The sequence below is a fragment of the Tamandua tetradactyla genome, chromosome 11 (assembly GCF_023851605.1).
Source record: "Tamandua tetradactyla isolate mTamTet1 chromosome 11, mTamTet1.pri, whole genome shotgun sequence".
Taxonomy (NCBI): domain Eukaryota; kingdom Metazoa; phylum Chordata; class Mammalia; order Pilosa; family Myrmecophagidae; genus Tamandua; species Tamandua tetradactyla.
In genome coordinates, this window is record NC_135337.1 from 40,876,487 (window position 1) to 40,891,298 (window position 14,812).

Sequence of the window (14,812 nt, forward strand, 5' to 3'; positions counted from 1 at the left end):
CAAAAGATATGCTGAAGTCCTAATCCTCAGTACTTCAGAATGTGACCTTCTTTGGACAAAGGGTCATTACAGAGGGAATTAGGAAAGTTAAAATGAGGCCATACTGGAGTAGGGGTGAGCCCATGATACAATATGACTAGTGTCCTTAGAAGAGGAATTTTGGACACAGATCCAGAGACAGACAGAGAGAGAAGGCCATGTGAAGATGCAGACATGGGGGAGAATGCCATGTGAGGACTGAAGCAGAGACTGAAGTCCAAGGATTGCTGGCAAACTACCAGAAGTTACAACTGGAGACAAGGAAGGATTCTTCTTTACAGATTATGAACTTCTAGACTCCTGGACAATGAGATAATAAATTTCTGTTGTTTTAAGCTACCTAGTGTGTGGTACTTTGTTATGGTAGCTCTAGGAAACTAAGGTAGGTACCCTATACGTATCAGATCAATGAATGAATTTGGCTTAGGCTCAGTGTGACTAAAATAACTCTGTTTACCCATCATCGAATATCACCTTGTGATAATTCCAGTTTACTCTCATATTTTTATGAACAGAATTATCAGTTGTAATATAATCAAAACAATGTTCTGTTTGAGCTTCTACTTATGTTTTAACAATATCAATATAAAATGTACTGAAAGAAAATGGATCTAATCTTGGATTTAGCTTCATTCTACTAATGATTGTTAATGAATAGTAGTAATTTACAGACTATTTACTCACAAGTAAGGCTATCAGAATCTATACATTCTAATGAATGAAACCTTAATAATACAACTCAATGATAAGGTAAAAACTTCTTTTAAATTATGTATATGCTCTAAAACCTAGATAAAGCAACAACTTTAAGGAGAATTAAAATGAAGAACCCAACCTTTACAATCTCATCACATAACAGCACTATCATCATTTCTAAGCATTCCTTTCTTATCTTCTTTACATAAACCTTTTTCCAAGAGTTGCATTATTAGTATTTGAACAATAAATACTGGTATGTTTAAAAATTTAGCTAATTTTTGCATTTCCTCAAAACTCTTCAAATAATGGACTTTCATAATACTTGCTAACAGCAGAGTATCTAAATTGGATTCACAGTGGTTTATTTGAATTTTAAAACTTATGGTGTGGCCTACTGTTAATTTTTCCACCTAATGCCTCATAAAACTAAAATATCATTAACTTCAATGAAATGAATTAGTGACACTGACAATAACTTAAAATTTTTATTTAAAACAAACTCACGACTTGAAGGAGAAAAGCATTAGTTACCTGAACCTTCCAATTCTTCTTAGGTGTGAAAACATTTCACCCCCAGGGACATATTCCATAACCATGTATAAATTAGAATTATCCTATAACAATTAAAAAGCATAAGAAAAATCAAAATTATGAAATAAAGGTTATTTTTTTAAAAAGTGTTTTAAAATTACATCGTGTCCAACTAGAAAAAGACAAAATTAAAATCCATTTGAAAGAATAATGACACTGGGAAAGAATAAACAGAAAATGCTCTAGCCTTTGTATACTGGGACACTAGTCTTTTTTGCTGTGTTGTACTTTTGTCACAAATTAGTCTGGGGCTTCTTTTCTTGCAGGGTATGCTGAACTCAACACTTAAATGCTGAGAAAATACTATGACAAGTACACACACGTTATAGATGTGCAAAAGAATAACAAAGGTACAAAAAACTTGAAAAAGTTAATATTTAAATTTTATCTACTAAATCAGATCAGAGAGATTAATGGCTTCAATAGCATCTTAAATATATAGATCTTCACTTGACTCAAAAAACATAAGGGAAAAACAAAAAAAAGTGGTTAAAATATTTCATATGAATAGATATTACAGAGAAATACCACATGTCATTCCACAGAGCTGAAAAGCTGTCAACTGAAAAAAAATCTCCGTGCAACTTTATGAGATATTGAACACTTGGCCAAAGATTGTTCTGCATTATATAAATGAAAAGACTGGAACACAAGTTACTAATTAAAGAAGGTGAGACGAGTGGAAGAAAGGGTTCAAGGGAAGCAGAAGAAGGGATGTGGGTGTATTCATTTGCATAAGTGTACGAATCACTTAGTATCACCATGGTTTTGATAAGCTGAAATATTAGACTTTGTAATACCATTTCATGAAGAACTGTATATCTCACTTTGAACAATTTCCCCAGAGAGAACCACAACTTTCTTTTCAAATGCTGCCTAAGTTTTTAAGTGTAATAATATTTAATTATATAAAATCTTAAGATATTCTTTTATTTATTAATATTCTTCAGGTTTATGATTTTGCCTAGAATCCTATTTTTGCTTCACTTAAAAAATATTTCAGGTTGAAAATAGTTTATTTGTATAACATTAAAATTTACCTTAAAAGAATATTCCAGTCGAACAAGAAAAGGAAAATTCACTGCCTGTAATATTCTTTTCTCATTCAGAGTATGCTCTATTTGCTTCAGCTTAACAACCTATAATTGAGAAATAAATATATTAATGTATTTTAAAAAGTAACAAAGTCACTATCATGTTAAAAGAAACAATAAAATAAAATGCTTTACATATAATAGCGAACCTGGATGAGCAAAATCACTAGAATTGGATAAGGATGATAATAATTACCAATCAGGCTTATCAGATGCAAATGAAAAAGCTTTTTAGAGGATTTAAAATTTGGTCTTAAAAATGTCAACTATGATTTCAGTTAAGACACTGCGTAAAAAGACCCAAGTAGGAACTGGAAAGAGACTGATAACAAAGTACTTAACAATTAACATGTGAAAATATTAGCTCCTACTGACTTACAGTTCACTAAAGCAGCAGCCCAAATCACCACAGTAAATAGAGAGTAATTTTAAACAAGTCAGTCAGGAAAACAAGGACTGAGCAAAAGCCAATAACTGAAAAACAGTAGGTAAAAATGAACAACCTGTTCTTTTCATAATATCTGAATAAATGCTGGAACAGATTCTAAACAATTCCATGTGCACAGCCACAGGAGGACACACATCATATTGGCAGTAAACTATTACATCTTCATATCAAATGGGTCCTCTTTTACAATTAATCAAGCTTCCTCTGGATTGTCTACTCAATCAAGCAGACAAAAGGGGAAAGCAATTTATCTTGACTTCATGAAGACTATGATTCCATCTACATGTGATTTTACTTTAACTTTGAGAAAAGGTGGCATTAAGGGGACCTAAATGATTGTCTTGTATATGCACAAATGATTAGAAGATTGCATTTATTCTTTCTAGAGGCTTTCTGTCAATGTTGGGTAGTCATAGAATTCAACAAGTTGAACATGAATAAGAAGGGAAATTAAAGAAATAAGCCAGTTACTGGCATATAAGACTAGGAGGATAAAAATATTACTGAATAAAGAATAATTACCTAGGACTCAGAAGACCTGAGTTCTAATCTAGACCTTCTATTTTAACAGATTTGTGGCTTTGGAAAGGATTTATTTCAATTCTGTGGACCTCAGTTTTGTTATCTGTAACATGAAGTGCTGGGATCACTTCATGTTCACCTTCTAACTATTTATAGAACCAATAGGTCCATATTTATCACAATATATTATATAACATTAGCTGGAGAGTTACTATTGCCTTGTGTCTACTTGTGTATGTTATGATATAGCAGGTTTCTAGTCAGGCATAAACAAATGTGTCATAGGGTGAACGGGAGGTTCAGTGGTACACTGCTCACCTTCCACGCGGGAGATCAGAGTTCGATTTCTGCACCATGCACCCACCCCACCCCCGAAATAAAACAAAAAAAACCCCCCCAAAACAAAAAAGCAATGTGTCAGCTTCTGAAATAAACAATGGAAATGACAATAAAGAGGCTGTTGGCATTCTAGTTCTAAGCCAACTATGTCGGGGGAGTTATATGATTAAATAAATAAAGCATTATATGATTAAAACTCATTAATCATATATAATATGATTATATAAATTCATTATATAAATGAATCCAGGATATATGAGCTGGCAAAACAAATATGTTTAGTTAAGTAAATCTAATTTAATTTTAAATATACATATCTATTACATTTAAAACATAATAATAGTTGGTACAGAAATAAGGACAAGAAAGTGTCTGCCTTCAGGCTGCACAAAATATATTTGGAAGTGGGATGTATGAATATATGAATAGCAATCTATGAATAACTGCCAAATAAGAGCTATGATATCATGAGTATTAAAGGGGGAAAAGTTTACTTTAGGCCTGGAATATAATCTTTCTGAGTCCCAGCTTATTCGTTTATAAAATGCTGACAAAATAATAGCTGCTTTAAAGGTGGCTGTGTGACATAATGCATATCCTTTATGCATTATGCATAAACACAGATCCTCCCTGGCACATAATAAGAGCTAAGTAAATATTATTATACTCTATTAAAAGAGGTGAGAGTTTAGTTGGGTCTTAAGGGATGTATAGATAGCAAAGGCTAGGAAAACACAGAGGAGATGGCTAGTGCAGTCACGGATAATATCCAGAAACAATACTTGGAGTGGGAAAATATACAATTAATGATGGCTCCATTTGGTTATAGCTTAGGACGGCGCATTTAATACTGCAAGGTATTCCTAAGTGGCAGATATAAATTAACAAGTACCACTTGTGGTAGAGTCTCTATGTTTTATTTTCAAAATTCATCTAAATTTTATATTCTTAATATTTCTTTGGTTTAAATACATATATTTAAACATATTTATAAATGACTTAAGTTACTTACCAGTTGAATTTTTTTATCTAGGCACTTGAAGCATTATTAATAAGAACAATGGGCCATATATCATCACACATTCCCCCCTACACTCACCCATTCCAACAAAGCACTGTGTAATCCTGTGGTCAAGTTTCAAGTCAGAGAAATAGAGTATAGAGGACATGTAGGGAAACAGTGTGAGATAAGACTACAATTAAGGTTGGAAGGAAATTATGAAGGGTTTGAAAGCAGGCTGAAGAGCTCTGACTTCCTTTAAAAAACATCAGGATACTTTTTGAGTGGGTAAGTGACATGATATGACACAGTAAGGAAACTTTGTTGGCAGTGATGAAGATGAATTGGTAGAAGGTGAAAAGTCTGGGCCTGGGGAAATCAATATAGATGTTATTGTGAAAGACTAGTTGGAATAAATGAGGGATCAAACTAGGTGTGGCAGAAAGATCTTAGGGATAACAAATGCATTTTAAAGGAAAAATTAATACGGAGCACAGGCACAGTAGTCAGACAGGCCTAGGTCAAATTCTGGGATCTTTTTTACTAGCTGTTTGACTTTGTTACTTAGAGAGGTTATTGGTATAAAGGGAGATTAATGTCACACAAAGCTGTGAAGATTCAGTCATACAGTATATTTAAAGTGCCCAGCAATGCTTGGCTCAGGGTGTGGAGAGAATAAATGCGATTTCCTTAATTTCTACACTGATTTCCTTTCCCTCACTCCAGACACCACAAGATTAGGGAAGCCAAAAAGAACTAATTGAAAGATCAGTTATTTTATTAATAGAAAAGGGGGTTATTTGTAACAATGTAGCACACCAATGCAGCGTGTTAATAATAGGGTAGTATACGGGAACCCTGTATTTTATGCACAATTTTTCCGTAAACCCCACAAGCCAATAAAAAAAGAAAGAAAAGGGGGTTATTACGGAATTTTATTTTATGATACATCTTTACCAAAAAGTAAATAAACTTGAAAAAAATTCAGAATATAAATTCTTTCATACTGATTATGCACAGATCCAGAATATTTTGGTAATAGAAATGATTTTAAATGACAGCTACTCTTCCATGAGGTAATCTCAGTAATTTACTTAACATGTCACTGCCTTATCAAAAAATAGGAATTAAAAATTTCTTCCACATGAGTACTTTGGGCATAAAAATAGTATTTTGTAAACCTCTTAATAAATATGAGTAAAGTACATCCAATTAATTCCTTCAGAAAGATAACATAAAATATATTATTTAAGAAAACATAAATACAGGCATTTTTTGAGTTTTAAGTATTTATTACCAGTTCTGAATCTTTTATTTAACTCTGAGCTTACATATTAATTTTTTGATAATTTTTAAAATTTTTAAATTATTTTAAAGGTTTCATCATGGTAAAATACATAAAACATAAAGCTGTCATTTTGATATTTATAAGTATATAATCCATTGGTAGTAACTACATTCATGACGCTCTGCAACCATCATCACTACCTATTTCTATAACTTCTTCATCATCCCAAACAAAAACTCTGTACTCGTTATGCAATAACTCCCCAATTTCCCCTGGCCCCAGCCCCTGGTAACCTCTAATTTACTTTCTGTTTCTATTATTTGCTTATTGTAAATATTTCCTATAAGTGAACTCATAAATATTAATCCTTTTTGTGTATGGTTTACTGCATTTACCACAATGTTTCCAAGGTTCATCCATGTTGTGGCAAGTATCAGAATTCCATTCCTTATTATGGCTGAATAATATTCCATTGTGCATGCGTGCGCGCACACACACACACACACACACACACACACATACACACCACATTTTGCTTTTCATTCATCTGTTGATGGACACTTGGGTTATTTCCACTTTTCATCTATTGTGAATAATGCTGCCATGAACATTGTTGTACATATATCTATTCCACAACAGCAATTTTAATGACAGGTTTAAACAAAAAGGATAAACCTGAAGCATTTTGCCATTTTGCTACCAGGACAAGTATACCAATCACTTTCCTTCTCTGAGATCCAGTTAATTACTTCATCCAGAAAATGAGTGAAAGAACGAGATGACCTCTGAGAGCTCCACGCTCAGATTATTCAAATTAGGTATACAGAGCTCAGGAAAGAGTAGAGCTGGTCAGATAAGAGTATGCAGGGAGAGAATATAGATTAAGAAGAAAAAGAAAAGGAGACAGTACAGAGCTATGGGATTGGTGAGTTTTAAAGGGTAGGCTGAAGGAAAAAACAACTGGAAAAGAGACAGAAAAAAGAAGAGGCGAGAAAGGTAAAAGCATAATGAGGAGAATATGAAGTCTCATGAGATCAGGGACAAGAAAATTTCAGGAGAGATGTTAGTAGAATTTTATGCTCTAAAAATGTCAAATAAGATGAGCAAAAAGAGTCCACTGAACTTGGTGGGTAGGTCACTAGACTCGTAGGCCATGGTAGAGCCATTTCAGCCGGTAGCAAGAGGTAGGAGATAAATGAGGAGGCAGCTAAATTGTTGTGGGTTGATGAATTAGTAGGGGGTGAGTTAGTGGATAGATTAAACTAGTGATTAAACAAGTTTTTTTTCAAGTAGTATGGTTAGAAAAGAAATGTGAGATAGGGCAGTAGACCAGGATGAACAATTAAATGAGTGTGTATAGTATTAGGGAGACTAAAGTGATTACCACCTTTCAGTTTTGTTTTCCGTTTTAATTAAAGTTAGAGAGTAGACTGGAACCTCAGGCCAGTCTAATCCCATGCTGTCCAACACTGTAGCCACCAGCCACTTGAAATGTGGCCAGTCCAAAATGAGATCTACTGTAAGTATTAAACACACATCAGATTTTGAAAACTTAGTATGAAAAAAAGAATTGATATACTACCATAATTTTTATATTAATTACATATTGAAATGATAATATTCTGTATACACAGTGGTTGAATAAATGTATTACTGAAATTGATTTCACATTTTTTTTTTGGCTTCTTAAATGTGGCTATTAGAAAATTTATATTTAAGGTTCTCTTTTTCTATTTTCTTAGTAGTCACCCAAAATTAAGGAAAGGAAAAGGAAAAAATGGCAAGGCTTGTGGCTCACATTATATTTCCAGTGCACAGTCTTGGTCTAGCCACTATCTGTAATCCAGACTACTGGTTCTTCCAGTACTGTATCTGTACATTTTGCTACCTATATCCCAATTAAACCAAAAAGTCATTCTTAGAACAAACTCTTTATAAGATAATATACCAAAATTTGCCAATTTTTAAGTTTTCTCTTCCCTTAATTTTAAGTGATCCATTAGATGCACTAATATATAAACATAAGTACCTTGAAATGTTTTTTAAAGAATGTAGTGCATTTTAAAAATTTCCTTTGTTTTAAATGACATTTAAAATTAAACAAACCTAGCATGTTAAATAAGAGGGCTTCTACTGAAAACAAGACTAAGTCATAAAACAAAATTACTAAATTTTAGTTATTTTCTATCTAAGAATTAAGCCATTTGTCCCTGCATTTTTCTGCAAGGCAGCATGTAGCAGAGATACTTGTTCTTTATATACTGAATTCAATATTTTGTTAATAAAGATACACATAATTATTATATATAATTATTGAAATAATAATATACCCCATACTAAAACTATGTTTTATGGTCACAATAAAAAAAAATGAAAATGAATAAACTGAATCAATAATAAAATTATTTGAGCCTGTCCATGTAGGGGTATTATATAGCATCTGTTCAATGGTCTAGCATTTAAAATGGAAACTTACTCTGCAGGTAAATAATGAGTGAATATACTAACCTTCTGCTTATCTAAGATCTTCATGGCATAATACTGTTCAGTGGCTTTATGTTTCACCAACATGACTCTTCCAAATGAACCAGTTCCAAGGGTTTTTTTCCTTTCAAAATCCTCAAGACCAGCATTATTCTACATATACATGAGAAAATAAAATAAATTTTAAATTAGAAGCTCTCATGAGAAGACTATGATAACTGTAATAGCCTTAGTAATATATAATCAGAATGGATAACTACCCATTAAATAACTTCAAAAAACCTACTGAGATTTCAGGTTCTATTTTTCATTTGAACAAGAAAGGATATAATATTTGGGAAGAGAATTTTATTACAAAACAAAGCATACTTATAAGGCGAGAAGATAAGAGCCTAAGCTGAAATATTAAAGGCCATATTCTAATATGCATTCTAATACTGGACTTCTGATAAATTCATTGCATATCTTAATAATTACAACCTAACCAGAAGTATATTGATAAAGACAATCATGTAAGCCATACAGTTTTAATGCACTTGCAAATAATCACAATGACTAGATATGCTGAGAGGGATCAGAGACCTTTCCCTAGAGTTGGCCGTGAGGAAAATACTATCTTACATATTTCTGTCATTTTTTGAGCTTAGAGAGCTAGATAACAGCAGCAAGAGAGATCCTAGTGGCTCTCTTTCTGATGTTGAAATAACCCAGTATTACCTAAAATAGTAACAAAAAGGAAAGAAGAGTTCTTCATTTCCACCAAGAAAACCAAGAGTCAGAGTCCCAGAATAATAATCAGACTCTTTTTCTCTTTGAATAGATGCTTTGTTACGAACACAAGGGTTCTTCGGGCTTTGACTACAGCATAGAAACAAAGAGCTGGCGGCATCAATCTTTTGAATTTGTTGTTGCCACAGCAAAATGAAAATTACTACAAACAAACGATCTATGAGCTAAATACAAGTAGTAATTGCTGACCTATTTTGCATTTCATTGCAAATATCCAACTCTCCATGAAAAAATATTTCTAAGGGCCAGTCTGTAGAATGTTTTAGCTTGAGAAAAATATGATATAATATGATTCTTCTATAGGTGAGGAATTTGAATAGCTAATGGGGTTCACTGTCACTGGATTTGATCTCTATTATAAATCAAACTGTACCTGTGGAAACAAATCGTAGCTTCCTACTGGATCACTGCAGAGAGAGTTTAGTAGCTTATCAGCAAATCTAAGTTTTTACTTATAAAACTTGTTTTCATCATATTTTAATTTCATACTTCCAAGCAATTTACATTTCCCTGAGATTCTATATTAGTACAGAAAGAAATCCTTATAACTCTGATTGGGTTAATATTTAATTTCTGGTTTTATCAACATAGATGAAATGTTTTAATATAGTCACCAACCAAATATTTAAACAAACTTCATTAGTAGACAACTGAATATCGCTTTCTGCTAGCCACACTTTTCTTTGTTTAGTAAAAAAAGATGCCATCTTTCTCACCTATCTTAATGTTTCCTGTTATATAATGTTTTTTTGTAACTATTAGAGTAACTATATTTTAAAATGTCATGCTCTAGATCTCGGTAATGATGGCATCTCTGTGAAACACTGAATTCATTTTGAGTAAACATTTTTTAGTGAAAAAAATACCTGAAATTTTTTGTGCTAGGAAAAAAAGGGTTTTCAACATTTAGTCTACAATTAAACTTCATTAATTATTTTCAACTCCAAGAGTAGGGGAATATATATGAAAATTTTTTTTTTTTTTTTAGAAAATACAGATCTTTCTTTTTATATACATTTTTTTTAAGATTTTAGTTAAGCACTTAACTTACATTCTTAAATTTTATTGCACAAAAATACTGATATTACACAGAACTTACCCATGAAAATGTTTGTAAAAGGATCCCTGTGTACTTGATATATTGCCAATAGCCAAGAGCTGGTACTAAAAATATAAAACTGTACAATAGCACCCCTGTTGCCACAATTAAAACTATTAAGTATGTTATGAAAGGCATATTCAAAATCACTACAGTATTAGAACATATCAAGAGCTTTTAGAAACTGGAAATAGTACCTAAGTTTATAATGATATACAGATAAGTTCCTTTTACAATTTGGGGGTATATACATTTATTAATTAATAAATCAAAACATAATGCTATGGCCAAACTCTCATTTTAAATTAATTTTATAATACCACTTGAAAATTCAAGTTTCAAAAATGGTACATTATTTAGGCAAGAACGATGATTTTACTTAACATAGCATTTCTAAGTCACAGAAAATTTTAAATATTCCTTACCGGAGTAGGATTTTCCCATTTTTTTAAGAAGTCTTCTTTGGCTTTGGCTAGAAACTCTTTCACTGAAAAAATATATAAAAACAGATTTTTGTCTTGTAAGAATACTTATATTACATACAAAAATTCTTCTTTAAAGAAAAAACAGACATGCCAACTATGGTTGTCATGAAACATGTATTCCTAGCTTTGATACGCTAGATGGCTATTTAGTTTCTAAAAAAAGACACAAACTCGAATTTCTAAGGATCTCTAGTTCATTTCTTAATTTTTCCAGAATATCATTCTATATGGATCACTTTGATAATTTCAAATCTAATAGTACAAATACTTTCCTGAAAAACCTGAAGGCAATGTAAAAAAGTCAGAAATCAATGTAGGACAGAATACTAATTGTAAATAGGTCAGGAGTGGTGTTAACAGAGTCTATAAACACAAGAACTGAAAACATCTTGAGAACATGAACTTGTTGACTTGTGGGATTTTAAAACAATTTATTTAGATAAAAAGCTGCTTTCCAGGAACAAGGATTTGTGGTATTAGATTTGCATTCTCTCCCCTAAGGGCAGAGAGAAAAGGACAACAACAGAGCAAAACATAAAGGATATCCATGAAGACTTACAAACAAAGTAAAAAACAAAACTTAACCGACAAAAACCCAAACAGCTTAAATATCTCACATTTTAATTTGGAGCAAAAACTAAATGTCTGAATGCACAATTTTAAATATGCACTAAAGTAAAGCAATTCAAAATCAGATTTTATATCATGATCAGTCACAATATTTTATAGAGCTGTGGCTTGAAGTTTTGGGTTTTCATATTAAATGTTAAATCATTTAAAGGGTTCACTTTTTCCATTTTCTTTCCACAAAGCTATTAATAATAGCTTCTGTTTACAAAATGACTTCAGGTATTTTAAAGCAAGTAATAGGGAAAAAATCCTAGAGAGGAAAAAAAGGCATTGACAAAATGTATTCTTGTTCCTATATTTAGGCATGAGTATAATACCTAACTGCATGAGAGGTAATTATCTTAGTGTTTCTTTTCTCTAGAAAGTTTCCAAATTTCTCTAATATCTGAATCTATAAATAAAGAAGGAAATAGCAGAAAAATAGGATTTAAATAGCATTGAAATAGTAAAAAGCTAATGCATTGTAAAGATGCCTTTGGAATTTATTTGGAGTTTAAAGTCGAGTGAATTGGAGTGGCACACTGGCATTTATTTCAGAAATACTAAGATTGTGATGATGATGATGATAAAAGGACAGCAATTAAAAGTGGAGTTCACAAATCATTTAATAGGATCACCTAATGATCCACTGGATTAAAGTGAAGTATTTTACCATGAACATTTTAATTTCCTACTGTAACACCAATGTAATTCTTTTGGCTAAACACTGTTACTAACCAAAAAGGCTGGTGAAACATACATTGGCATATTAAACATTTTTTTTTTTACATGGGCAGACATCAGGAATCGCATGGCAGGTGAGAATTCTGCCACTGAGCCACCATGGCCTGCCCCATACTAAACATTTTGAGATTTCAAATAGTAATGATTGGCACCAAGAGTAGATAGTTTTTAAAGAACACTAGATCAAGCATTTCTGAAGACATTATTTTACTATTTCTGTAACCTGTCACTTGCGTTTTGCTGTAATATTCTCACCAAATATCTATTTTAGAAAATTTGAGAAAAACAATTTTTAAAACTGTACTAAAATCTCATCCTCCAAAATAATGACCCAAATAATTGCACCTAATTAGCCAAATATGATCTAACTCCTCCCAGGGATGGAGAATTCTTACATTTTCTTTGATTTCATTAAAGTTTAAGTCATCCTCATTCTAAAAGTTAATGTACTACTTACAACTGAAGAAGAATGGTTTTCTAAGTAGATGTTTTTTTGTTTTGTGTTTTTGCATGGAGCTGGCATACCTGCTCATGGTGTTGACTTGTAAGAGAGGGCTATAAAATAAATTAAAAGCATAATTTCTTGCTTTGAGAGTTAGGTTCAGGTGTTAACTTGGCCAGGTGATGATGCCCTTTTGTTCTGTTGCTGTGGACTTAAATTATCAGCATGTGAAATTTAACCATGGCTGATTATAGCTGCCGTTGGCTAAGGGAAGCACCTTCTGCAATGAGTGATGTTTAATTTAAATAGCTGCAGGCTTAAAAGAGAGAGGTCAGAAGAAAGCTCAGCAGCTTCACCCAGACATTTGGATACAGAGAGGAATCACCCTGTAGAAAACCATTGGAACCCAGAAGCCAGGATAGAAGGCCAGGAGTCATTGCTGTGTGCCTTCCCATGAAACAGAGAAACTCAGATGAAAGCTAACTGCCTTTCCTCTGAAGGGCTATAAATTTGTAACTAAATAAATCCCTTATTAAAAGGCTATCCATTTCTGGTATGTTGCATTCTGGCATCTTTAGCAAACCAAAACACTTGCCAAATACAGTTGTGGCTTTTAAGGAGCAACTTGTGACCCCCAAAATACACCTCTGATTTCTTTTGGAAAATATTTTAAATATCTTTGATTTATAGAACTTGCATACCAAGTTACAGTGTAAACTCTCCAGATGCTTGCATTAGTACAGATAATTTGGAGACAAGGAATAGAATCAGGGAAAGAAAAAATATTGCTAATATCCCATTTCTGCTTCTCCTGTTGCTTCATGCTAAGTGGGTCTGGAGTCAAGATAAAAGGAACATGTCAAAGGAAGAACTGGTAGTATTTGCCAAAATGGTTAAGTGGAAAAAAATTTTCTTTTCCTTGCCGGTGAATGAGCTAGAGGAAAAATTTCAAGTATTTCTTAATTTCACTCACTAATAAGATATTCAGGAACTTCTTTGGAATATTCTCTGTACTCACTACTATTCCCAGTTTACTGTTAAGTAACAGTAGAAAATAAATAACTGTCCTCATAATGATCTTATGTTAAAATTATCAGAAATGGGTATGAATCAAAAATACTAAATTTTGTGAATAAATTTAACAAATAAAGGGATTCCTTTCAGGCTAAGGATAAGATGAATCATAATGTCATTAAGTAGTCCCATGAAGAAAACTTTGTTCCAGAACAAACTTCTTGTAGAAATAAACACAGACGCAAAACCCTTAGTTTAGATGTGCACTATTCAGATGCAAAAGTGAACATTTCTTTGTAAAAAGAAAAGTTAACCAAAATATGTATCTTATAAATACCCAAATAAACATTTTCACAATATATTGGATCAAGAATAACCCTAAAACAATAAAGCTATCCAGAACCACATTTGCTTTCAATTTTATTAATTTTAAACAATTGTGGTTTTAACTCACTAAATATTTTTCTTTGGTTACTATTAAAATTTCTACCCACTGACATAAGGTGTTGGTGTCTGGGGATCCCTTAATGCTTATTATCCTTTGAAATTTTCAATTTTTAAAGTTTTCTTGTGTTCTAATAAATAACCCATATCCTATATCATTTCAACCACTGTGATGTACTGAAACAGCCAACAGGAGGTTGGCATATCCAAGTCAGAATACTGGCTCTAATACTTCCTAGCTATCTAAATGGAATCTAACTGTGATTAGTAACTCTCCACAGGAAAAAATACTTAAGAGAGAGTTTTTTTCTGTAAATATATTTTATTCTGTACTGATCAATAATGGACCAATTGGGCACTCCAAAAATAAAAAAGATACAAAAACTAATTTTCTTCCCAAGAAAACACATTCTCAGTTGTTTACTTTCCAAATAAATTTATTTTTGCTTCAGTTTGTATCACTTGAAAAACCTTCCACATTGGGTTCCAAGGGAAATTGATCATACCAAATTAATTTATATGTTTACCCAGGGTTTGTTTGCAGGAACATTCATGCTCATTGATGAGATGGAGAAAAAAGAAGAAAATTTTTATGCATTCCCACAAGTTCATAAAGACACAAAACTTAATTATTATCACCCTAAAATATTTGAGCATTTTTATTCAGATGACGTGGTTTAAA

The 14,812-nt window shown here is 32.2% G+C and overlaps 1 protein-coding gene across 3 annotated transcripts in view; it reads right to left on the bottom strand.

The window, feature by feature from the left end:
* PRKACB (protein kinase cAMP-activated catalytic subunit beta) overlaps window positions 1-14,812 on the bottom strand; it is a 145,794-nt gene that overhangs the window by 23,194 nt on the left and 107,788 nt on the right. For all 3 annotated transcript variants that reach the window (XM_077120479.1, XM_077120477.1, XM_077120480.1), the window contains exons 2-5: window positions 10,818-10,879; window positions 8,529-8,657; window positions 2,370-2,468; window positions 1,270-1,352 (exon numbers count right to left, since the gene is read on the bottom strand). In XM_077120479.1, coding sequence (XP_076976594.1) covers window positions 1,270-1,352; window positions 2,370-2,468; window positions 8,529-8,657; window positions 10,818-10,879 — 373 coding nt within the window. The remainder of the gene's footprint in view (window positions 1-1,269; window positions 1,353-2,369; window positions 2,469-8,528; window positions 8,658-10,817; window positions 10,880-14,812) is intronic.